This window comes from Eumetopias jubatus, unplaced genomic scaffold, assembly GCF_037043125.1.
Source record: "Eumetopias jubatus isolate StellerSeaLion01/CBP00866 unplaced genomic scaffold, mEumJub1_p1.0 scaffold_7, whole genome shotgun sequence".
NCBI classification, from domain to species: Eukaryota; Metazoa; Chordata; class Mammalia; order Carnivora; family Otariidae; genus Eumetopias; species Eumetopias jubatus.
Window position 1 is genome coordinate 89785658 of NW_028274813.1, and position 23455 is coordinate 89809112.

At 42.1% G+C, this 23455-nt stretch overlaps 1 protein-coding gene across 6 annotated transcripts; it reads left to right on the plus strand.

Annotated features, from left to right (window-relative positions):
• The first annotated feature begins 3437 nt into the window (after nucleotides 1-3437).
• Nucleotides 3438-19035, plus strand: DUT (deoxyuridine triphosphatase). 6 transcript variants are annotated; one of them, XM_088024779.1, is made up of 7 exons: nucleotides 3438-3592; nucleotides 8056-8191; nucleotides 10958-11049; nucleotides 12786-12830; nucleotides 17982-18056; nucleotides 18214-18284; nucleotides 18707-19035. In XM_088024779.1, exons 2-7 carry the CDS (start codon nucleotides 8106-8108, stop codon nucleotides 18761-18763), a joined length of 426 nt encoding a protein of 141 aa, XP_087880905.1. In that variant the 5' UTR covers nucleotides 3438-3592; nucleotides 8056-8105; the 3' UTR covers nucleotides 18764-19035. The 6 variants fall into 6 exon arrangements, with proteins under 6 accessions (XP_087880905.1, XP_027951693.1, XP_027951695.1 ...); XM_028095892.2 differs by lacking the exon at nucleotides 3438-3592 and adding an exon at nucleotides 7246-7489; XM_028095894.2 differs by lacking the exon at nucleotides 3438-3592 and adding an exon at nucleotides 7397-7509.
• The last annotated feature ends 4420 nt before the right edge of the window (nucleotides 19036-23455 follow it).

Below are 23455 nucleotides of genomic sequence, written 5' to 3' on the forward strand. Positions count from 1 at the left end.
AAGCAGACTCTCCACTAAGCAGGGAGCCCAATGTGGGGCTCAATCCCGGGACCCTGGGATCATGACCTGAGCTGAAGGCAGACACCTAACCTACTGAGCCACCCAGGTGCCCTGAACCCAAGGATATATTACCTTATATGGCAAAAGGGGACTTTGCAGATGTGATTAAGATTACTGCTCTTGAGATAGACAGATTATTCTGGATGATCTGGGTAGGCCCAATCTAATCACACGAGTCCTTAAAAGCAAAGAATCTTTCCCAGCTGTAATCAGAGAACCAGAGAGACAGCAGCATAAGAAGGATTCAATGTGCCGTTGCTGTCTTTCAAGATGAAGGATGGAGATCAGGAAATGTGGTCAGCCTCCAGAAGCTGGAAAAGCCAAGGAAATGGATTCTCTCTTAGAGACTCTAGAAAGGACTGCAGCCTTGCCAACACCTTGATTTTAGTTCAGTGAGACACGTGGCAGTCTTTTGACTTAAGGAAATATAAGATAATACACTTGTATTGTTTAAGCCACCAAGGTAATTTGCTGTGGTCATTTGCTACAGCAGCAGTGGAAAACTTATGCAGTCTTTACAAATGGCAATTTTTTCCAACTAAGTTCCTCTGCATGTCAGGAGATCCGAGGTGCCTCCTCTGGACCTGCCACAGGTTTGGCTAGAAGGTTAGTGAGTACTGCTGAAGATGACCTGAAAAAATTTCCTGGAGACACTGGTCAGAATTTTCCAGGGGTTGCATCACCAAACATCACTAATGGAAGGGATACACTGGACAGTTTGCAGTCTTGCAGTATTGGCCAGTTATGCTGCCCTGCTGACAGAAAGTGTCTGTGTGCTGGAGTGAAACTAGCTCTGCTACTCTGGCCCGAGTGGATCACACAATTCATCTCTGAACCAGGGACTAGTTAGCAGGCGTGGTTACATTGTAAGACATGATAAGGCTAATTTTCCAGTCCCATCAGATGCTCTTCAAAGATGAAAGAGGGAGACATAATTTGAAAGGGGTCGTGTGAGCCAGGAGAGACAGTAGAAGTCTAGAGGTGACTTAGTCCTTAAAAAGCTTTCTAGTTTAGTCGATATAATCCCCCTTCCCCTGGCCCTTTCCCCTTTGTCTAGTCTTGCAAATCACACTGTCAAATATATCAAGTTTCTTATTGTTCAAATTTTCATTTTTTACATACTACAGTAAGTTTCAGCCTTTTAGTCCTATTTAACAGTTGGGGCACATTTTGTGACTTGCTTTAATGGTCTCCCTTTGGTTTATCCAAGAAACAGGCAATACTCTGAAGGCAGGCGGGGCTGCAATTATTCTTAGTAAAATTATACTACAAATTTATTGCTGAGAACAAAGGCCTCTATATTTAAAGTAATGACATCTCTATCAAAACAGTCCAGAGTACAGGGGTTTGGGTGAAGCTCATGATACTGGTTAAATGTAAAGGAATTCTTTCTAGCATGTCTTGACCCCAGCATATTCTCTAGAAATAAATCCCCTAAGGCAGTCGTCCTTAACCAGAAGTGGCCAACAAGAATCACCCTGGAGATTCTGAGTAGTCAGTTTGTAGTGGGGTTTGGACATGGGCATTTGACCAAGGTTTCTGGGTGATATTCATGTGTACCCTGGCTCTCAAGCTATCTGCTTTCATTTTCTTCCTGAAAACTCCACGATGTTTTAAAATGAAATAATAATAGTCCTTCTCTGGGTTGTAATTACAGAAATTCCACCTTCTGGGACTCCTACACACACTGGCATAATTCAGAGTCGACTATTCATGATGATTACGTTAAGAGATTGGGCATTCAGTGCATTAGTGAAAAGTGCAGTTCTGAGTTTGTATGTTAACTATTCCGATCCCCTTGAACTTTTGTAGTACCATGCAGCAGCCATTTGTGAATTAGTCCAAAGTAGTCTTGTAGCAATAAATGCTTATTTTGTTAACCAGTTTACTGAACTGAATCTCAACATAATGTCGACCTCCTGAGCGACTTATATGCTTGAGATCCATGTACTGCTCTCATGAAATTGAAAGACTACATATATTTAATTTTTGTATTCTTCCTAAGAGCCTGGCAGGAACATTCTTATGGGTTCAGAAGTTATATGCTAGTTTAGTGTTTTCGAATTGGGCTATAGATAACTCCTAGGGAAACACAAGATATTCTAGGAGGTATCCTGGACCAAAGGACAAACTTCCAGATAGTTAACACACATATGTGGTGCTTTTTACTGAAATTGATCTGCCCGTATACCTCTTCTTCCCCACCTCCCGTATTTCAATTGCCCTTCTATAAAAGATAGGTATATGTCTCACCCCTCCTCAGCCTTACTCTGGTGCTTTGTTCACGGTGTAAAAAAATCTGGGCTTGAAAGAAAGAACTTCTATATTTTGGTACTGGAACCCAAAGTATGGCTTCTGCCTTTTCTTGGCTTACACATATTTCTGGTAAAGGTGAGCTGTGGCAGGATAAATGAAGTATTGTTGCCCATGGCGTAATGTTCTGAATTCAGATACAGAACTATGCAGTTATGGGGAATTACGGTAATTTTCCTTAATATTCTCACCTCTTCCATTCCTGCATGATTGTCAAAGAATGCACTACCCCTGAGGAAGAGTTCAAGGGTTTTGTTCTAACTGACAAAAACTGAGAAAGTGACCTACTAGAGAACCTCTCCATAGGAAGTTTGGGCAAAAGGACGGCGATCCCCAGATGGAGATCTGAGATGAGGAAAGAAAAGCAAAGAAAGTGATATAAGTCTGGGTAAACATTTTTTTAAATGACTCTAAAAATAGTGATAATGATAATGTTTATTGAGATTCAAAGAAAAGATACACTTAAAATACTAGACGATAATTGTATCTATGTCAAAAAAAGAGTTAATGGAGTTAAAGCATTCGAAGGTCCTTATGTTATCCGGGAGAAAGATAAAAATTTTGTTTTAGATTTTAGATGAATTAAGCACACATTTTATCTAAAACAAATAGAATCAGAGAGCAAAATCTCTAAATTGGTAAAGGGAAATGTGCAATAGTAAAATAAATTGATTAAAATAAAATTAATAATAATAAAATTTGAAGGAAGGATAAAAAGAAACAGAACATCTGAAAAGAACGCAAATTAAGATAGGTTCAAGTCCACCATGGACCTTACATGCTAGGGGAGAAAACATAAACTGACAAGCGAAATGAATCAATATGTAATAGCATGTAACAGTACTGTGAAGAAAAACCAAATGGGGTAAAGCTGCATGTGGTACCTATGAGCAAACTATTTTTAGATAAGGGAAGATCTGACAGAAAGAGAAAGAGGAAGCAAGACTCCAAGACTTTTTTTATTTTTAAGATTTTATTTATTTATTTGAAAAAAAAAAGCATGAGCAGGGGGAGAGGCAGGGGCAGAGGGAGGGGCAGAGGGAAGCCGACTTCCCACGGGGCAAGGAGCCTGAGGTTCGAGGTTCAATCCCAGGACCCTGGGATCAGGACGAGAGCCAAAAGGTAGATGCTTAACTGACTGAGCCACCCAGGCGTCCCCTCCAAGTCTTTTTATCTTGTGAAAGAAGAGAGGTTGAGAAGAGAAGAGACAGCCAATGAGGTAAGAGGAAAACCAGAGTATGGCCTGGTGAGGAAGTGTCTCAACAAGGCGGGCATGATCAACTGTGAAACTAGGAATGCCCGGTTAATTTACTACCCACATCTTCCCCAGACCTGGGGAACATGGGCAGTAGCAGGCTCAGCATCAAGAAAAGTTAATCACAGACTCAGCAGGCTCATATAAACCTACAGAGCACAGTGGCTAAGTGTAAGGACTCTGGAGCCAGACTACCTCAAATTGAATCTTGGCTCCATCTCTTTCTAGTTGTGAGCTGTGTGATTGTGGGCAAATCATTTAACCTGTAATTTGGTTTCCCCACCTGTAATAAGGGGATAATAACAGCACTGGCTTCCTCTGCTTGTCACGATTAAGTGAGTTAATATTCATAAAGCACTTAAAATATACTTGGCATTAAGTCTTTGTTAAAGAGAGAAATCTCCCTATAATGGTAAAGATAGGAAGGACAATTTGGCTTGTAAAGTACCAACTTGCATTCTCAACAGTTTCAAGTTGGCACTAGACTTATGTAATTAATTAATCAGCATGACTGATAGGATGATTATATTCTGATAAAAAACCAGCAGGAAATAAACTATGGTTGGAATACGTCTAGTTCTTTGCTGTAGAGTACTGAATTTAGGATGTATTTTCATATCAAGTTATATTTCAGTTGTCACAAGGAATGTCCTACTAAATGCTCACTGGTTCAGAGCGCTAACCTATTACTCTTTTGCAGTTGGATAATACCCTTTTCTCCTTTCAATCTAAAATAAACTCAGGTGAAAAGTGACAATAATAAAAATTTTATCCACATTAAGAGAAGAAATAGAATCCTTTCTTGGTACTAGGTATTACAAAGAGTCAAACAAATAACTTTTTGTATAAAACACTGAAGTATGTGCTTTGAAGGATTCATACAAGTTTCTGGCTCTTATTAATGTGAAAGATAAAATGCATAAAGTGAGGTGATTACACAATGGGAGGATATGGCTAATGAATGATATGGTCAGGATTGTAAGAGATAAGACAAGGCAGAGCTCACTACTGGTTGTAAAAAAGTTTCATGAATGAAGTAAGATTTTTATTTGGGTCTGGGTAAAGGGAGTCATTACAATTATTATATTTTAGGACTCAATTTATCTCTAATGTGAACTTCCTCAGGTAATTACTAGAGAAAGTGCTTCAGCAAAATGAAGGAATAAACTAAAAGGAAGATAATAGATCCATAAAACCAAGGCTCCAATATAAGAGAAGGGCAAAGGGAAGTGCCAGGATGATAGCTATTCAGCAGGACTAGAGAGTCACACGCACAGATTGGAGCAAAAGAACAGAGGAGTGAGGGAGAGGAGAAATGGAATGGATAGGGGATTTGATGTGTTTCAGTGTTTCATTTGATGTGACAGATGTGAGGTATTGGATTCTCTGGAGCCTTTGGTGGGCGGTGGCGGGGGGAGGGGAGCAAGCAATAGGTGAACCAAAAACACCACTACCAACAAAGACAAATGGAAGATCAACATCCTTATTAACTTGAGGTGGGCAGGTGTTAAAAAAAAATAATCATATCACATTACTCATTTCAACAGTGGATAATATTTACAGTCATGATAAGTACTGCTCACTTACCCAAAAATTATGACAAAACTATTTGCAGAATGGTGTGGAAAAAGCAGTAAGAGACTTAATCCTCAACTACCCTAAATCTGAAGAAAGTTTCTATGCCATTAAAAAAAAAATAGCAACATATAATTTAGAAATAGGGAAGTACACTCCAGTAGAAAGAACCAAAAAAAGCCGGAAGCATTTTCCCCTGAGGAGTGAAATCCGAGGGAGGGTTTTGGTGGAGGGGTAGACCAGTTTTTCACTGCAGGCCTTGAAAAGGCATTATATAGAAAAACAAAACACATTGATTAAAAATTAACGGGGTGGGCATGGAGCACCTGGGTGGCTCAGTCAGTTAAGCAACCAACCCTTGATTTTGGCTCAGGTCATGATCTCAGGGTTGCCAGACTGATCCCTGCGTTGGGCTCCACGCTGGGTGTGTAGCCTGCTTAAGATTCTCTCTCTCTCCTTCTGTCCCTTCTTTCTCTAACTCTATTTAAAAAAAAAAAAATTAAAGGGGTGGACAGGAAAATCAAGATTTTGAGAAGAGATCCTATACAGGGGCCAGATGGATCTCTTTCATTCATTCAACAAACACTTACCAAGCACTCTTCTGAGCCAGGCACTAACCTAGACCCCAGGAATACAGTAGTGAATGAAGACATATATGGCCCCTAACCTTTGGAGCTTATGTTTACTAGAGCAAATAGACAATAAGAAAAATAAATAAACAATGAAAGAAGTACAGATTGTAGTAATACATGGTATGATTAGGAAAGATTATTGTGATAGAACGTGGTGGTGAGGCCCTTCCCTGACAAACTTAACTGAAGTAGTCCTTCTGCGATGAGCTGAGATGAAACACACAAAATACAAACCAAGGAAGGATGTGTGTAGACTCCCAGGCAGGAAAGTCTGGTGGGTATAGAAACTTGTTAGAAAGCCACTGTGGCCAGAAGCACCAGAGGTGAGCAAGATGATGGCTCTGTTGAGTTTGGAGACCTAGCAGGGCCCAGATCATGTTGCTATAGGTAAGCAAGTGGAGTCCTCAGGTGGTAGATATTTTTTGTTTGTGCGTTTTGTTTTGTTTTTAGTAAGGCAGGGCCAAACTGAAGACCCGGAGATCAAGACCCCCAGCAGAAATCAAGAGTCAGATGCTTAATCGCAGGAGTCACCCAGGCACCCCATCAGGTGGCAGATGTTTAAAGGCATGGGAAGAGAGTATAGAGTATAATCCATAACCTCATCCAGAGGAATTCCAACATTTAAAAGGAGCTAGTAAGAAACGGCAGACGTGGGGCCCATAAGGCACAGCAGGAAAGGCTGGGAACTTCCTCAACAATACCCTAACGTTTTTGTCATTTTTCTAAAACTGCCCTATAGTTCGCCTTTATTTTGACAAGCTGCGTTATATTTTGGTTTTCAGCTTTTTGCATCAGTTCTGGAAATTACTGGATATGTTTATATCCTAGAAAACCCAACTTATGATTACCTATAAAGTTATTTACTCATCCCTGCTGTTATTCCAGGGTAGCCCAAGATCTTTGATCGAATCACAGCCACTGGGGGTCTCCCTCTCTGTGCTTCTGTGGGTCTTATGAAACAGCGCTAGCAACTGAGTTGTCCTTGGGATCATCCTAAAACCATGCCCCCCGCCCTCCTCTAAGGGTAAACGACACGCCGTGCACTGCGGGTGCTGTTAGGAATTGGGACACGCTGCCTTGCCCACAGCCTAGGACGCATCACTGAGCGTGGCGACTGTCACGGGCATCGTGATCAGGTTCCGTTGCTTTGGGGGTCTCTGGGATTAGAACCTGAGGAGCCATGGCCGCGAGCGGCGCCGCCCCAGGTAACTCAGCAGTGCGCAGGGGCCGGGCCCTATGCCTCGCGGATGGTCTTGGCAAACAGGGGCCACAAAAAAGATGCGGGTCGAAGGAGGGAGGCAGAGACGCCGTGCCTGGGGTCCCAGCGTCTGCGCCAGCCTGAGGGAGGCCGAAGCGCCGCCTCCGTGCGCTCCTCGTCAGACGGCGGCGGTTACTGCTTCCGAGGTCATCTTACCCGGACGCGGCTTTAGGGTTGCAGACCCGGCGCGCGCCTGCGGGAGGGGACGAGCCAACCAGCTCCAAACCTCGGGGCAAATGATTCCCCTCCGCTCTCGCCCCGCGCTCGGCGATTTGCTTACGTCTTTGCTCCGCTTAGTGTGCGCGCACAGCGCCGGCCGGAGAGCTGAAGCCGCGGGGCCTCTCTTCTGGCCGCTGTCCAGCACTCGCAGCCGGAGCCGGGGCTGCCGCGGCGCCAGTAATGTCGGGGCCCAGGCTGTAAGGATACGCCGTGTAGGGCGTGTGCGGAGGCTGGGAGCCCGGCCGGCCCTCCCCGCGGCCGCCCAGGGGGGGGGGGGGGAGGGTAGGAGGGGGGGGAGGGGGCGGCAGGGGGCGGGGACCAGCAAGGCCTCCAGATCTGGGCGGGGCGGGGGGGAGGGGCCTGGGAGGGTATGCAGCCTCTAATCGCGCGCGCGCGAGTCCATTAGGGCCCCCTAATGGGGGAAGTGGTTGCTTTCTATTGTGTGAGCGGGAGGCCCCGAAGCTGTCCCAGCACACATTGGTACTGTACCCTGAGCTGGAAAAGCTTGAGAAGGCGCAGTAGTTTCCTATCCCAAATCCGCTTTCCAAGAGGGGTTTCCAGCCCCAAATTTGAATCTTGCCTCCCCTCTCAGCTAGAATTGTGGGCTCGCCCAGGGGAGGGGCGGGGCGAGGAGTTGCTGGCGGGAGATTTAAATTCTGGCGGGCGCTCTCAATTCTGTGTGCGTTTGTTTTCTCTGCTGCTGTCTTTTTTTGCGTTCTGTTCTGCTATGCCCTGCTCTGAAGCGACACCCGCCATCTCCCCCAGCAAGCGGCCCCGGCCTGCGGAGGACAGCATGCGGCTCCGCTTTGTCCGGCTCTCAGAGCACGCCACCGCCCCGACCAAGGGGTCCGCGCGGGCTGCAGGCTACGACCTGTACAGGTGAGTGGGGCTTCCGGCCGCCTTCTGCCGGCGCCATCCCTACCTCACGCAGAGAAGGTCCAGCTCTGGAGTTCTAGAGCTCTCAATCATGTTCGCTTATATTCGTGCCATCTGCTGCCACAGCTTGAAACTTTCACCTAAAAGATTACAGAAACAAACCCTTTTTGCATATATGTAGGATTTCTGTCTTTTTCCTAGTGTTGAAAATTTCAGCTTTTCTCTTTAGTAGAAATTCAGTAAGGATTTGACACAAGCGTGCAGAATGGTAACTACATATAAGTGTCCATCAAGGCATTATTTGTTTTGCAACATTTATTGTACCCTTTGCAAATGGAAGGTAGAGATGAATAAGGCCCGGCTTGGCTTCAAAGCGTGGCCTGAGGGTGATGCAGTGCACAATAGAAAGAAAAGCCACAGGGGAATTCTGGGTGCTGGGTGTGAAAAAATACCCAGGGAGGATTAATGAAGGGTGCTTCTGCCTTAAAGGAATTGTGAAATTTCTCTATATGTCCATATATAAGTTCACCCCAAGGACTGGGAATGTCCGAAAGAGCACGAATATGAAACGCAGCGGGAATGTGAGTAATGCTACCACCCTTCCATTGGTTCAGCACTTTTTACCTCTACTAAAAACTTTACGTATGCGATTTTATTTAATCCTCACAACAATCCTGAAGTAGATAAGTGTTACTTACCTTTTTACAGGTGAGGGAGTTTGGGAAGAGCTGAATTGATTGCCCCCGGGTTTGAATGTAATAAGATTTTTGACCCTTAGTTCAGTGCTCCCCTCCCCCTGCCTTGACTACTGTGTCCAGGTCTTTGAAGCCATTAAAGCAGGTGAACAGCGATACTGGGGGGAATGGGTGTTTACTACATGACTAAGTCCTTAGGAATTATTTTAAAGCATCCCGGGTAATTCTAATGTGAGAACTACTGGTCTAAGTCATACAAGTACAGAGAAGGGGAAAAAGGAGTGTGTGATGATAGTAATGAAGAAAGGAAAGGAAAAGAGAAGTGAGGTATGGTCTGTTATAGCTGAAAGGGATATATTCAGTCCCTTCGTCCTCATGGATAAAAGTGGAATGATGTGGTACCATGTCTGGGCATTGCTGTGAGTCATATGAGAGACTTAGATTTAACATACTTAAAATATCCTCCTAATGAACAAAGATGACTATATCCGGAAATAGACATGGAAATAACTTTTATCTTTAATAAATTAGGGTCTAGGGCTCCTGGGTGGCTCAGTTGGTTAAGCGACTGCCTTCGGCTCAGGTCATGATCCTGGAGTCCCGGGATCGCATCGGGCTCCCTGCTCGGCAGGGAGTCCGCTTCGCCCTCTGACCCTCCCCTCTCTCATGTGCTCTCTCTCATTCTCTCTCTCTCAAATAAATAAATAAAATTAAAAAAAAAATTAGGGTCTAACTATTGAAAGAGGAAATCCCAATGAAAGAAGTGAAAACGTGATACTGCATTACTAGTCTTCATTAAGATCGCCAAAGTTCTGCTCGTTTTAAAATCTCACATTTCCATCAAGAAGGGGGCTACAGTCATAGCAACAGTAGCAGCTTTTGCCAGGTGGATCTTAGAGAATCGGGTCCTCAGCAGTGTCCTTCTCCAGGGCCTCTTCCCAGTGATCAGCTCTGTCCCCCAGCCAGTAAGGTTCATGGTATCAGCTTGGTAAGTTTGGTTAACTACCGAGACCAGCAGAACAGATACAACACTGCTCTACCTTCCGCCCTCCCCCATGTTGTCCACCCATTTTCCCCTTCCCTCTGCATGTCTTCCCTAATCATTAGAGGATTGTTGTGAGAATAAAATGAGTTATATAAAGCATTTAGGACTGTACCTGGCACAGAGTAAGTAAGGGCTTAGTAAATGTTAGCTCTTATTAGCGAGTATTTGCCCTTCTTTCTTGGTTCTTTTTCAGAGGGAAATGATCCTATATGTAGCTCTAGGTTTGGTGTGTCTGTGGGAGTGGGTGAGTTCAGGATCTTCCTATGCCACCATCTTTGCACATCTCCCCTTGGTTTTTTCTTCTCTTCCTCTTTTTATATCATGTTAGTGAAGCATGCATCTTTCAAAAGTCTGCCTTTCTGCCCCCTCCTGCTAATAATGCACTTCAATTTCCCAACAAAATTTTGTTCAGGGGAGAACAAGATTACATGTTGATAACCTCTTAAACCAAAAAAATTCACCAGAATGACTGTATCTAAAGGTAGCACCATTTTAATAATGGACTAAAAATATCTACCACTACCTTCTTCATAAATTTTTATTTTTAAATGATCTCTACACCCAATGTGGGGCTTCAACTCACAACCCCGAGATCAAGAGTCACACACTTGGGGCGCCTGGGTGGCTCAGTTGGTTAAGCATCTGACTCTTGATTTCAGAAAGCTCAGATCATGATCTCAGGATTGTGAGATAGAGCCCTGTGTGAAGATTCTCTCCCTCTCCCTCTTCCCCTTCCCCCCCCTTGTCTCTCTCTCTCCCTCTCTTAAAAAAAAAAATAGGAAAGAAAGAGTTGCACGCTCCACCGACTGAGCCAGCCAGCCACCCCTAAACTTTTTTTTTAATCTGAATTGGAAATTTAGAGTACTGAAGTCATAGTCAGATGGGTTATTGAAATTTAAGATTGCATGAATTATTTTGTGATTATTTTATGAGATGTATTTGAAGCAATTCTATATACTTAGTCACAAGGAAGAAAATATAAAAATTTTATGAAGAAATACTTGTTATTTTCTTTCATCACTTTCCTAGTGCCTATGATTATACACTACCACCTATGGAGAAAGCCCTTGTGAAAACGGACATTCAGGTAGCTCTTCCGTCTGGGTGCTATGGAAGAGTAGGTAAGTGATTTAAGACATGCTAACTATTTGTCAAGCTTTTCCTTTATCATCTATTCCTTCATCTTAGTTTCATTTAGGGTATAAATGAGGGAAGAGATACTGTTTGGCATGTGTCCTAGAATAAAGAAGTGTCAACTGTGATGGCAAATACAGCCATTTGAAAACTACATTTCATTTACATATCTGCTTTTTGTGCTCACACACACCCCTACCCCCCCAGCCCTCCCCCTCTTTTTTTTCTGATTCCTTGAGCTCTTAGGAGGCTCACATTGGCCCAGGAGTTTTTCTCTCAACTCCTCACTGAGAAAATGAAAATACAGATGATTTTTAACTGGAGCTCCCCCTTCAAGGATCAAATTGCATCTGAGGTCAGGTGTCTTCGTGAAGATGATGATGAAATGGCTAATATTTGTTATATAAGAAAATAGAGGCAGGCTTGGGCTAATGACATGGCATTTTTTATCCCGAGAGTAAAACTTCTGGCTTCTGTTCTCCCAGAGTCCATCAGACCATTTCGTCTTTCCTGCTTTGGGTGTCTTCCCATGGGGTATGTTGGGGTCAGGGATACCCTTCAGGGCCCTAGAGGGCACTGAATGCCTTATAGTGGGAGGAGCTATGACAAAATGAAGAGCAAGTCAGCTGTCATTGGAGAGAGAGTTCAAAACTTTCTTCAATTGAATAATCACTTTCTAACTTCAGAGTAAACGTAGAGGAACAAATGGAACTATGGGTGGGGAGGGGCTAGACCACCACTGTCTTGTTAGCCATGAGTGTGAGAACTGCTAATACTTCTGCCTTTCACAGAAAAACCGAGATGGGCTCTTTCTTCATCTCCTTTTGGCAGCATATGGCTGCATTTTGAGAATATTTTGGGGGGTGGGGATAAGGAGATGGAATGAAATAAAAGGAAAAGCAGGGAGAAGCAGCACATATTGACAAAGTGCCAGATTGAAGTTATTCTGGAATAATTAATTATTTATAATTAATTATTATAGAAGCCAAAATAATTAATGAGAGGCCTGATGCTCAAGTCAGCAAGTGTAAGGTATAAAGTTCCTTTCTATGTTTTCATTTTACGAATAAAAAACATTGGAATTGAATTTCTAAGGTTTAGTTTTTGACCATGTGCCTGACTGATACGAGGCCTTTTATCTTACTCTGATTCATTTGTTTATACAGACATGTCATTTGGCATTTGAATCATGAGTAAGAGTCCCAAGTTCTAGGATAACCATTGGTTAAGTTTATACCTTTCTCCACCCTCCCCCTCTGCCCTCTTCCCATTTAGACTGTATCATGCTCAGATCTCCCATCTTAAAATAAGTCTTCTGCAGTCCTGTGTCGCTGCCCGCTACGGTCCTCCCTTTGTGGCCAGACTGCTTGAAAGCGTTGTCCGAGGTGGTCCCCACTTGCTTACCTCTTAGTCTACCCACCACGGTCCGCTGCCATGGTCCACTGACCACACCACCACAAATCCTCAATGGACTGAAGTCGCATGAGAGTGGTTTAAGTTGCTTTTGAGTTAAACTTTGTCAAGTTTTTCTACACTGTTCTTTCCTGCTTTAATAATACAGTATAATAAAGATATTCTTGAATCCAGACCATCTGCTAAAGTTAAGATGAAAAGGTAGATGTCCTAGGAGATGAGAGTGGCATGCTTAAATTGTGTAAATTACATCCGGTATCGCCCTTCCCCCTGCAAAGGAGCCAACTTCTCCTTTTTTTTTGTTTTTTAGCTCCCCGTTCTGGCTTGGCTGCAAAACACTTCATCGATGTAGGAGGTAATATGTTTCCATTTTTCTTCTGTAAATATGTGTATGTGTTTACGTTGCCTTTGCTTAAGAAGTAGTAATCAAATGACAGATTCAAGGAAAGGAAATGACTTTTGTTGTGTTTTGCCTCTTTAGAAATTTCCACCTCTTAAATAATAGACGATCGTGATGTAGTTTCAGATATTATTTAAATATGTCTAATTTTAAAATGACCATGACGTGAAATGCATGTTATTTTACTAATAGGCTAACTAGACATTATCCGACGGATAGGATTTTTGCCTTGGCTTAGTGATAATCTGCATTTAGTCCAAAAATGACTCTATTCTTAGAAGAAAGGTAGTTTTATAAGGGTAGGAAAAGCTTTTATGTCATTTTTAAGCGAGTTATGTTTTGCTTAAATAGGAAATTAAGCAATAATTATTAAATTATTTAAGCAAAAGGTTATAGAAAATACAGGTCAGTCTTGTATGAATTTTCATATCTGTATAAGAGAGCCATCCACATTTGGCAAAATATAAAGAGAGATTCTCCCTAAGTGAGAAGAGAAAACACTATGCTTCCCTATCTGCATTTTTTGTCGAACAACTACTCAGCGACTCCTGTTTCCCTTATGATAAAGCCTTACTCACATCTCCCAAAGTCAACAACTTCGTCGTGGAGCCCCTTTCATAAAGAGCCCAAGTCTCTGCTGGCTGTCTTGCTGTAGGCTTTCTAACCACCCTCACCATAAGGAAATTCTCACCTTTCTGGTATGGTTCCCTTGCATTGGATCTCCTCCTTTCTGGGGTACGGACCTCACTGACCTTTGTCCTGACTTTTATTCCCATCTTAGTGAGCAGAGTGCTTCACCTAATTAGTCATCTTGGCCCTCCAATGAGCGGTATGCTAGATTCTCCAAATCCCTCCATTTTCACAAAGCTACTTTTTAACAGATGGAAGAACTGGCTCAGCAATGAGCCCAAGCTGACATGTTAAACCCTGGAATCTTCATCCGTGATTCCAGTCCCTCTGTTCTTTACACTGCAATTAAATGCTAGGTATCACCTCACCCCATCCCTGCACCAGCCAGGCACTGTCCTGAATTAGCTGTTAACCTGCGCTGCAGGCATCAAGTAAGGAGTGAGGCCTGTCCCTGGCCTTGTCTCTGGCCTGCCCCCTCAGTCTCCCTTTGGTGTCACTAGGTGGTGCTGTGGGGCAAGACACGATCCCCAAAGTAGTCCTTTCTTAGGGACTGAAGAGAAGCCAGGTTTGACCGAGCAGGGATGAACAGCCCGCTGGGGTTGTGTGCTCTTATGCTTGCTTCTCAGAAATAATTTTATAACGTCAAGTATGGCAATTTAGGACTGTCACTTCAGGATATAGAAGATTGCATATATTTTTAAAGAAATGTCAAAGGGTTGTGAAAGGAACATGGGCTTTGGAGTAACAACTAGACTTGGGTCCCAGCTTTGTCATTAATTGGCTAGTTCGTACTTTCTGACCCTCAGTTTGCTCTTCCATAAAAAGAAAATTAGTGTGCCTGCCTCACAAGGATAGGAGGATTGAGTGATAATATATGCAAAGCATCTCACACTGCTTGGCTCATATTAATTAGACCCTGTAAGTTATATTTGTCCCCTAGAGAATGCAAAGATTTTTTTTTTAATGTGGCAACTTTTTTTTTTCTACCTTTGTTACTAATTTTTGCTCTGTTTAAAACAACCTTCTGAAAAACATTCATGTAAAAGAAATGGAAAGTTAGTTTGCCTGGTGGTTGGTGTGGTATTATTCATAAAATCACACTGTGGTGTGTTCTTGGATGCAGAGTATCTTAAAAATGTCTCTTAGGCACACGTTTATCATAGTTGGCCACAGTTTTTACTTCAGAAGAGAGATGTTGTTAGAAATCCCAGGCTGTAAATAAGGGTCAAAGGGAAAAGTTGAGTATGCAGGATTCTGTTCAGAATTCACATCTGGTAGGTGTGGATAGTTTTCACTAAAGGTTTCCAACAAATGACATGCCAAAGTCTTGACACAGAAAAACTTGTGCCTGAAGTCAGTTAATTACTCTGCCAGTTCCAATGTATGATTTTTCCAGTGATAACTTCAAAATACTTTCTGCTTTCTCATGAAGAGAAATATCCCTGATGCTTATGTTCCTTATGTAGAAAAAGAATGTCTTGGGTTTTTCTTGAAGGTCAAATTGCCTTTGAGTAATAAATAAACTTGGAACAATTGGATTTTTCATACTATTGGCATTCATGCTAAAAAAAAGTATTACTGAGGGCGCTTTTTTTCCTGTGATACATTTTAATTGACTTCAAACAACTTCATTTCTTTTAGTTAGTTAAAAGGCTTTTCACATCTCTATGTGCCAAGCATAAAATCTTAGTAGATATCTGGCTTTACAGAATTCAAGACACCCAACCATTTGAGTTTGATGGGACTACTTTATAGATATATAGCAAAGGTCTCTCCAAAAAGGGAGTGTTTTTGTATGGGAGAAGATACCATAAAGTAAAAACATAAATACTTGCAGGTCATAGGCAAAAGAATTAAATACCCAAACAAATAAGGGGGAAAATCATAAACAAAATACAGAAGAGGTCATACAAATGGGCAACAAACATACAGAGGAAAAACATTCTAGCCTTATTAGTCATCAGGGAAATACAAAGTAAAGCCATGAGATACCATTTTTCACTCATCACATTGGCCAGAATTTTTTTTTAATTGCTGCCATCTGGGGGTGTCTGGGTGGCTCAGTCGGTTAAGCGTCTGACTCTTGGTTTCAGCTCGGGTTGTGAGATCAGGCCCTGAGTCAGGCTCTGGGCTCCAGGCTCAGCATGGAGTGTGCTTGAGATTCTCTCCCTCTCCCCTTGCCCCTCCTCCCACATCTTTAAAAAAAAGATTGCTGTCGTTTGGTATTGGCAAGGACTTTGGAAATGGGCGTTCTTAAATATCACTGATAGAAGTTTGAATTGCTACACCTTTTTTGCAAGGTAATCTAGAAATATGCATTAAAATTTTAAATGTACACACCCTTTGGATCAGGAAAGTGCCTTTTGGAAATATTTTGATGCAAGACTAAAATCACTAAAATACAAGGACTTCTGACATCTGACTAATATATAAGAAAGTAATACGTAAAATCCATTACTGTAACATTGGCTGCCTGAGGGAAGGTAGGGGAACAGTATTAGTTTTATATGTATGTGTACTATTTGGGTAATCTAAGCTCTTTCTTATAAAGTAGAAACTAAGATTTCAGAAGTCAGTCCACATTGTCTTCATCGAACCCCTTCCAGGCAACTGAGTACTAGCCCGCACTTGAGATCTGCAGCTCAGAGATTCCGTGGTCTTCTGGGTTCATTTGTTCTAGTAGGGAATAGCATGTTCTCCACAGGGGTTTCTCCAGTGAATCTGATCCAGGTTGTTCCTACAGCCAGACCTTTCCTGCATATAGATAATAGAGAAAACAGCTGGTCCCCTCGTTCTACCAATGACACAGTAAGAACTAATTTAATGGTCAAGTGGCAGTGGGGAAAGAAGCCAGGCTTCAGGATTCTTTGAATTGGTCAAGGCTTTGTTTCTGTGCAGCCAGAAAAGAATAGACTGTTTCCTTCCGTCTAACATGATAGGAACCTCCTCTGCTGCCGTTCTGCTACGTACCTACCCTTTCTTCTCACTGTTTAAAATTACTGACCTTTAATTCAAACTCTTAAAAGTGTGTCAGGAACCTTTAAGAATGCTTCAATTTGATTTCATTTCTCCCTAGTAAATCATTCATAAAGCACAGGGATTCATGTAAACTTCTATAATCCACTGGAAAAATCTAAAATGTTGGTTTTTCTGAGTATTTTTCCCCTATAAGAAAATTGAAGGGGAATGCTTACCTTTGTTCTTAAAAAAAAAAAAAAAAAATATTTCAGTTGACCTTCAAAATAATTATGAGTCTGGTCAATCAGCATTAATACCCATTGAGCTACAATCCTGATTATTTTTACTTTCTTTTTTTTTCTTTAATAAGAGTTTTGTGTGTTTGGTTTTTAGGAGGTGGGGTGTTACTAATATGTAAACTGTGACATGGAGCTACATTTAATTAGGGTGCCATGAAATTTTACAAACTGAGGGGAAAGAATGAACGTGTATAGAAGGAAATTGGCAGTGGGGAGGATGAGGAGGAAGAGAAGTGACTCCTAATAGGGGATTTTGTTTCGGGGTAATGAAAACGGTCCCCCAAACTGATTGTGGTGATGGTCGCACAATTCCGAATATGCTAGAAACCGTTGAGTTGTGAATTATGTCTCAATATTGAAAGAGGAAATGGGAAGGCCTGCTATACACCTGCATTATCTGTGCTTGTGTTTATGGAAACATTTTAAGTTCTTGGCTCAAAGTTAAATGCTAACAAGCCTGGTAAATGTACTAGGGCCCTGGCTCAAGTCTTGTCCTGCAAAGATTTGTTGTCCCTGTGTTCATAATCTCAAACAGGTACTGATTACACACGGTGTTATAGAAAAGTGTACTCCTTGTTAAGCTGATGTGCTAATGTCTTCTGAGAGATCACGCTCTAAGAAAGGACGGTGGCTCAAATTAAAAGGAGAGGTGGAATATGAACGGAAGGATTCACCTCCATTTTTATTATAAAATGAATGTTCTGATATTAGCTAGACTGCGGCTTAACAATGTCAGCATTGACTTATTCCACAGCAGATCTTGAGGCTGTTGGACATTTTTATTTATGACTCAATCATATTTCATTCTGGATATTAGTGGGAAGGTGCTGCCAGGAAAAACCTTTAAAACGCTAGTTGTAATTTTCTTCTAGTCTTTTTAGCAGGTGTGCAGCAGATGAACAGTAGTTTTGGAGTGAGCAATTCAGGATGACCCATCTGAGATGTTAAGTACCTACTCCCAGTTTAGAATAGGAAATGGTCACCATTTGTAAGGGTGACAGGTGGGAAAATTAGGGCCGTTCTATAAATTCTATGTATTTGCATTTTAGTAAGACTCATTTCTTAGTTTTGAGGTTTTACCTAGTTCCAGAGCAAGATTCACTTACTCATTCTTGCGGATTAAAACCTCGGAGCTACATAAGAATGATTTTGAGGTAATCCTACACCCTCAGTGTTTTGGTCGCATAAACCATGCTTCTATTATTTTTCTTTTCCTTAGCTGGCGTCATAGATGAAGATTACAGAGGAAATGTGGGTGTCGTACTATTTAATTTTGGCAAAGAAAAGTTTCAAGGTACGTTAGATGCATATAATCACATAAATGCAGTGAGTTTTCTGAGTTCTGAGTGTCTAGATAACACATGCTCCCTCCTCAAATTCTCACTGTACAGGCAAGATATAGAGAAAGGATCAATAAGATATCAGTAATAAACTCTTCTTTTCCTTTCAAGTCAAAAAGGGCGATCGGATTGCACAGCTCATTTGTGAACGGATTTTTTATCCAGAAATAGAGGAAGTTCAGGTAAGTATCATAACAGCTGAGCAGGGAATAAATGATGTAACATCTTCAGTGAAGGGAAAAATACAATTTCAAGGGTTCCATATGGTATTTGTAACTAAGTAATAGCACATATAATAGTCCTGTTTAAAGCAAAATTAAAAGCTTAGTTTTAGAATTTAGTGAAATGTTTTTCATAGCTGTTATATAGCATTACTTTGGGTAATAAATCATTTAAATATACCCTGAAATTCTATTTCTCTAGCTTTTTTGAAAATTGTCCAGTATCTTATTTATGGAGCTTTTTAAAAATTTAATTTTCTTTTTGTAATCTCCTTTTTGAAAGAATGGTACAGCAAGAATAAAAGTCTTAGCGGTTAGGAGCTACAGAGAACCGAAAGAGAACTGAAATTAACTACCTGGCAACCACCTTTATGTCTTTTCAGGTTTTAGATGACACTGAAAGGGGTTCAGGAGGTTTTGGTTCCACGGGGAAGAATTAACATTTATGCCAAGAATAGAAAATGAGGAAACGTACTTTTTTCTTAAAAATAAAGGATTTTTGCTTAGTGTTTTGCACATCTGTAAACATAATAGCTTTAGCTTCTAAAACTGTTTGGTTCTCTTAGGATTTAGGAAAAGATACCTGTGTTGGGGTCCCATAAAACCTTACTTATGTTTTTACACATCTGATTGTTGTATAAATCTGTGTGGTAACCTAATACAAGCTGTTTATTTTTTTAATTAAATGTTTATCAATTACAGATCCAAAAAACCCTGTATTATTTAATTCACTGAAAGCTTCCTCTTCAACTTACTTGTTTTGTAAATCGTAAGCAGTGCCTTTCATTCAATAAATTTGAATTCTTTCATAGATACAAATTATTGTATGAGTGACTAAAAAGTTAATAAAAAGAAGTTGAAGTTATTCCTTGTTCGTCCCTTCTCTTCATTGCTCTCAAAAATGTTTTTGATCTTGGGGCACCTCGGTGGCTCAGTTAAGCGTTTCAGGTCATGATTCCGGGGTCCTGGGGTCAATTCCTGAGTTGGGCTCCCTGCTCAGTGGGGAGCCTGCTTCTCCCTCTCCCTCTGCTGGCCACTGCCTTGCTTGTGCTCTCTCTCTGTCAAATAAATGAGATAAAATAAATAAAATCTTTAAAAAATGTTTTGGATCTTAAGATTCTTTGTGACATTGGGAAGAAGAGAATCCTCAGGTTATTTTTTAATTATTTGGGGGAGGGGTGGGGAGAGGGAGAGAGAATCTTAAGCAGGCTCCATGCTCAGCACGGAGCCGACATTGGGCTTGATCTCAGGGCCCTGAGATCATGACCTGCGCCAGAATCAAGAGTTGGACGTTTAACCAACTGAGTCACCCAGGCACCCCTATTATAATTTTTTAATCATCCTTTTGGTAGGCCCCGGGTTGACTAGGTAAAGCTATGTTTGTGAAAGATGTAACCTGGGGATTTCCAGATGGTTTGTTCTTCTGATTTCATTCCATCAAATAAATTGTACAAGTTGTGTGAGTCTCCCTCACTAGAGTAGCGATAACAGGCCATAGCCAAGGAAGTAGGCAATTTAATAGGGATAAAGTACGTAATGATGTGTGTTGAGGCCACTGGGTTTGTCCATCCCAAGTACTTTTGAGTTACTATGTGTCCGCAGCCTGTCATTGCAGGTAGTTGGCTGAGTCTGTGCATTAGCTTGATGGACATCATTTGCAACCTTCCAGGCGTATTTCCTGTGCTGTATGCCCAGACCCCTTTGCACCAGGGCTTCGGGTGTCACTTAGGTTTTGCCGGTCAGATGTCCTAGGGTCAGATTCATCAGTTAGGTCACGAGACATCATTTTGCGAGTGTGGGTCATGCAGATGGAGTGTTTCTGGAGCCAGCAGCTCTCAGCTGCCCGATTCCTGGAAGCACAGGCTAGAGTTTGTTTCTTCTGCCCTCCCAGTGATTCTTTAGGCCTTGTTATAACCTGCAATGTAGTATTTTCCAGCTGTGGGTCACAATTCATTAGTAAGTCATGAAATCAACTCCTCGAGTGCATTTTTAAAAATTAAATAGAGAAACAGCAGAGGACAACACATGTCAGATGGGTAAATATTGTGAACATTGTTTGAATTACATATTTGTGTGTTTGTGTGTATACTGGGTCATGATATAAATTATTTCTGCAGTCAATAAAATTTAAATAAATCTCTTTCTGTTAAACTAGTGGATTCTATTCTCTGAACCCTGACCAGTACATAGTAACAGTTGAGTAAGAACAAATGGTATGATGTGACTGCCAAGAGATTCGGGCTTAGCTCACACAGTTAATGTTTGTTCCCACTTACTGAAAGTCTGCTTTACTTCTACAGACTGTTTGTTTGTTTGTTTTTCTCAGAGCCTACCTGTGGGAGAGTAGATAAAACATTCTGTATAGATGACAAAAATAGACACAGAGATATTGAGTAATTTGCTTAGCATTTCAACTAATGACCACTATTAAAATTCCTGGGTCCTGTGGCTTCAAAGTCCATGTTCTTTGCAGTATCTTCAGTCTTCCAAGTGGTAGGGAGAATACAGAAGCGAGGAGGACTAATGACAGCCCTCTAGTTTATCCGTACCTGGCGTCTGTTTCCGTCTGGGCACCATACTCAAGGGAAGTTGTTCATATCTGAAGCTACTCTGAAAGTTAGAGACTTGGAACCATGTTCATGAGGGATAGATGGAAGATTGGGGGGGTGGGCCAAGATGGCGGGTGGGCGGCATTGTTTGGAGAAAAAGTGTGTGTTGGGTGGAAGGAGGAGTGGCTAGAGAAGGTTCCTGGGGGTATGATAGATCTTTGATTTTAAAGACTCAGAAAGGGAACTAGGTTTGTCATATGTGACCCAAGAGACTAGAACTAAGATCAGCGCATTTAATCCATAGAAGATGGTGGGCTATAAGAGAAAATACATACTGGTCTCTGGCCCCAGTTCCTGGCACGGAGCTCATAAACCCTTGTCATTTCCTAAGTGAGAAGAGCACTAGGAGTATCTCTTGTTCTAATATTGGTCTTTGACCCCAGGTGCTGACACAGAACTTCTGAAACCCTTGTCATTTCCTGGGTGATGACTGTCTTGTTCAAATGAGGTGACTCTGGGTGGCTTCCTATGGGTTCTGGGTGTGGGCTGGTCACCAGAAAGACCAAGCCATGATTAGAAGCTTGGAATTTCCAGCCCTGCCCCCCTGAGGGGAGAGAAGGGCTAACACTGGAATTAATAATGGATCATGCCCCTGTGATGAAACCTCCATAAAATCCCCAAAATAAGAGGTTAGGAGAGCTTCCGGGTTGGTGATCATGTGGAGGTGCTGGGAGAGTGGTGAGCCTAGAGAGGGTGTGGAAGCTCTGAGACACTTCCCACATACCTTGCCCTCATCTCTTCCATCTGGATCTTTGATCATGTCATTCAATCAGCTGGTAAACGAACGTGCTTCCCTGAATTCTGTGAGACACTCTAGGAAATTGAATTGAAGGAGGGGGTCACGGAACCTCTGGTCTGTAGCCAGTTGGTCAGCAGCACGGGTGACAGTCTGGACTTGTGACGCATCTGAAGTGTGTGTGGTGGGGGGGACAGTCTTGTGGGACTGAGCCTTTAACCTGTGGGATCTGATGCTATCTCTGGGTAGATCGTGTCAGAACTGAGTTAAATTGTAGGACACCCTGTTGGTATTTCGGAGAATTGTTTGGTGTGTGGAAAAGCCTCCAAACAATGAGTGACCCGAAGTGAGGTGTTTAATGTGAGTAGTAAAGGAGACGAACAGGGAAGAAAGACAGAGGGCACACCTGGTTTTTCCCTACATAGGAAGGAAACAGCTGATGATTCTTTACAGCGGCATAAGGGCAGACACCTGGAACTTCCCTAAGACAGCAAATTTAATGAAGAAAGCAAAGAACGTGCCATATGCAAGAGCTGTATCCTACCAGTCACTTGGGTTGGGCTCATTGGAGACTAATTTTCTGTGTTACATATGCAAAGTTTGGATATTTTACACTATCTTTACTTTGTTTTATTGTGAAATACAACATTTAGAAAAGTGAATAAAACAAAAGTGTACAAGATAGTAAATAATTACAAAGTAGAACACCTAAGTAGTAGTCTAGGCTGGTTTTCCAGGAGGTGAAAGCCCTCTGCTAATAAGGCTTGGTTCCTAAGCTGACATCAGTTTTGCTTGATTTCAACTGGGTGGATTCAGTTGGTGGGAAAAGGGAAGCCCAGTAGCATCCATTTATAAGGGCAAGTTCTTCCTCCCCAGCAGAAAGGAAACCAAAGTTTTTTACCAATGTCCAAAGACAAGCCTCGTTTTCACACGTAGGACCGCACCTTATGATCTTTAGATGAACTACAGATTGAATAATCACCACACGATCAGTTCACTAACTTCCCAGGCAGAAGCCTTCTTCCTTGACAATTCTGCCTCACTGATGATTCCCACCATCCACTCCTGTCCTTAGTGCTGGACACCTCAGAAGAGAAATAATCAGGGAGATGCCTACAAGCATCCGCTGCTCCATCAGTTAACTCACCTGGGTGGCTATCAGCAGAGGAAACCACGTACCAGCACTTGAACAATTGGCCTAGGTGGATAGGGAGGCCAAGACCCAAGATTTGGGTTTCAGAGCACCTTCCCTCCACAGTACTTCCTGCCACAGGGCCCTCTCCATACCCCTTGGCAGGACATACGACATAATTATTTCCTCAAATTCGTTTTCCATCTTATCAATGGAAGAATGATGGAGGACTAGAGGGCTAAGATACAGAGGCACCTGGAGTTGTGTGAAGTGAATAGATATAGGAGTTTGCAGTTAATGGGCCTCAGACACACTGGCATGGTTACGGGAGGTAGTGAGTCCAAGTTGTCATTTAGAGCATTCTCAGCAGGGCTCCTTACCGCAAGCGTCTTGCTTTGACCATCCCCAACTCACTCTTAGTCCGGTTTCTCATTTCTCTTCTTTTCCCTGCATCTTCAACTCCAATAGTGGTCCCTGTTAGGGGAGTGCCAAGAGTTCAGACATCTCTCTGCCCCCCAACTTCCGTACCTACTGGTAACCTCTATTGCATGCCCTTAAAGTAGCAGTGATAAACTGTAGGTCTTAAGAACCACAGATTACAGAGAACGGTAGAAATCATGCACCAAAGCTCAATGATATTTGTAGTAATATTGAT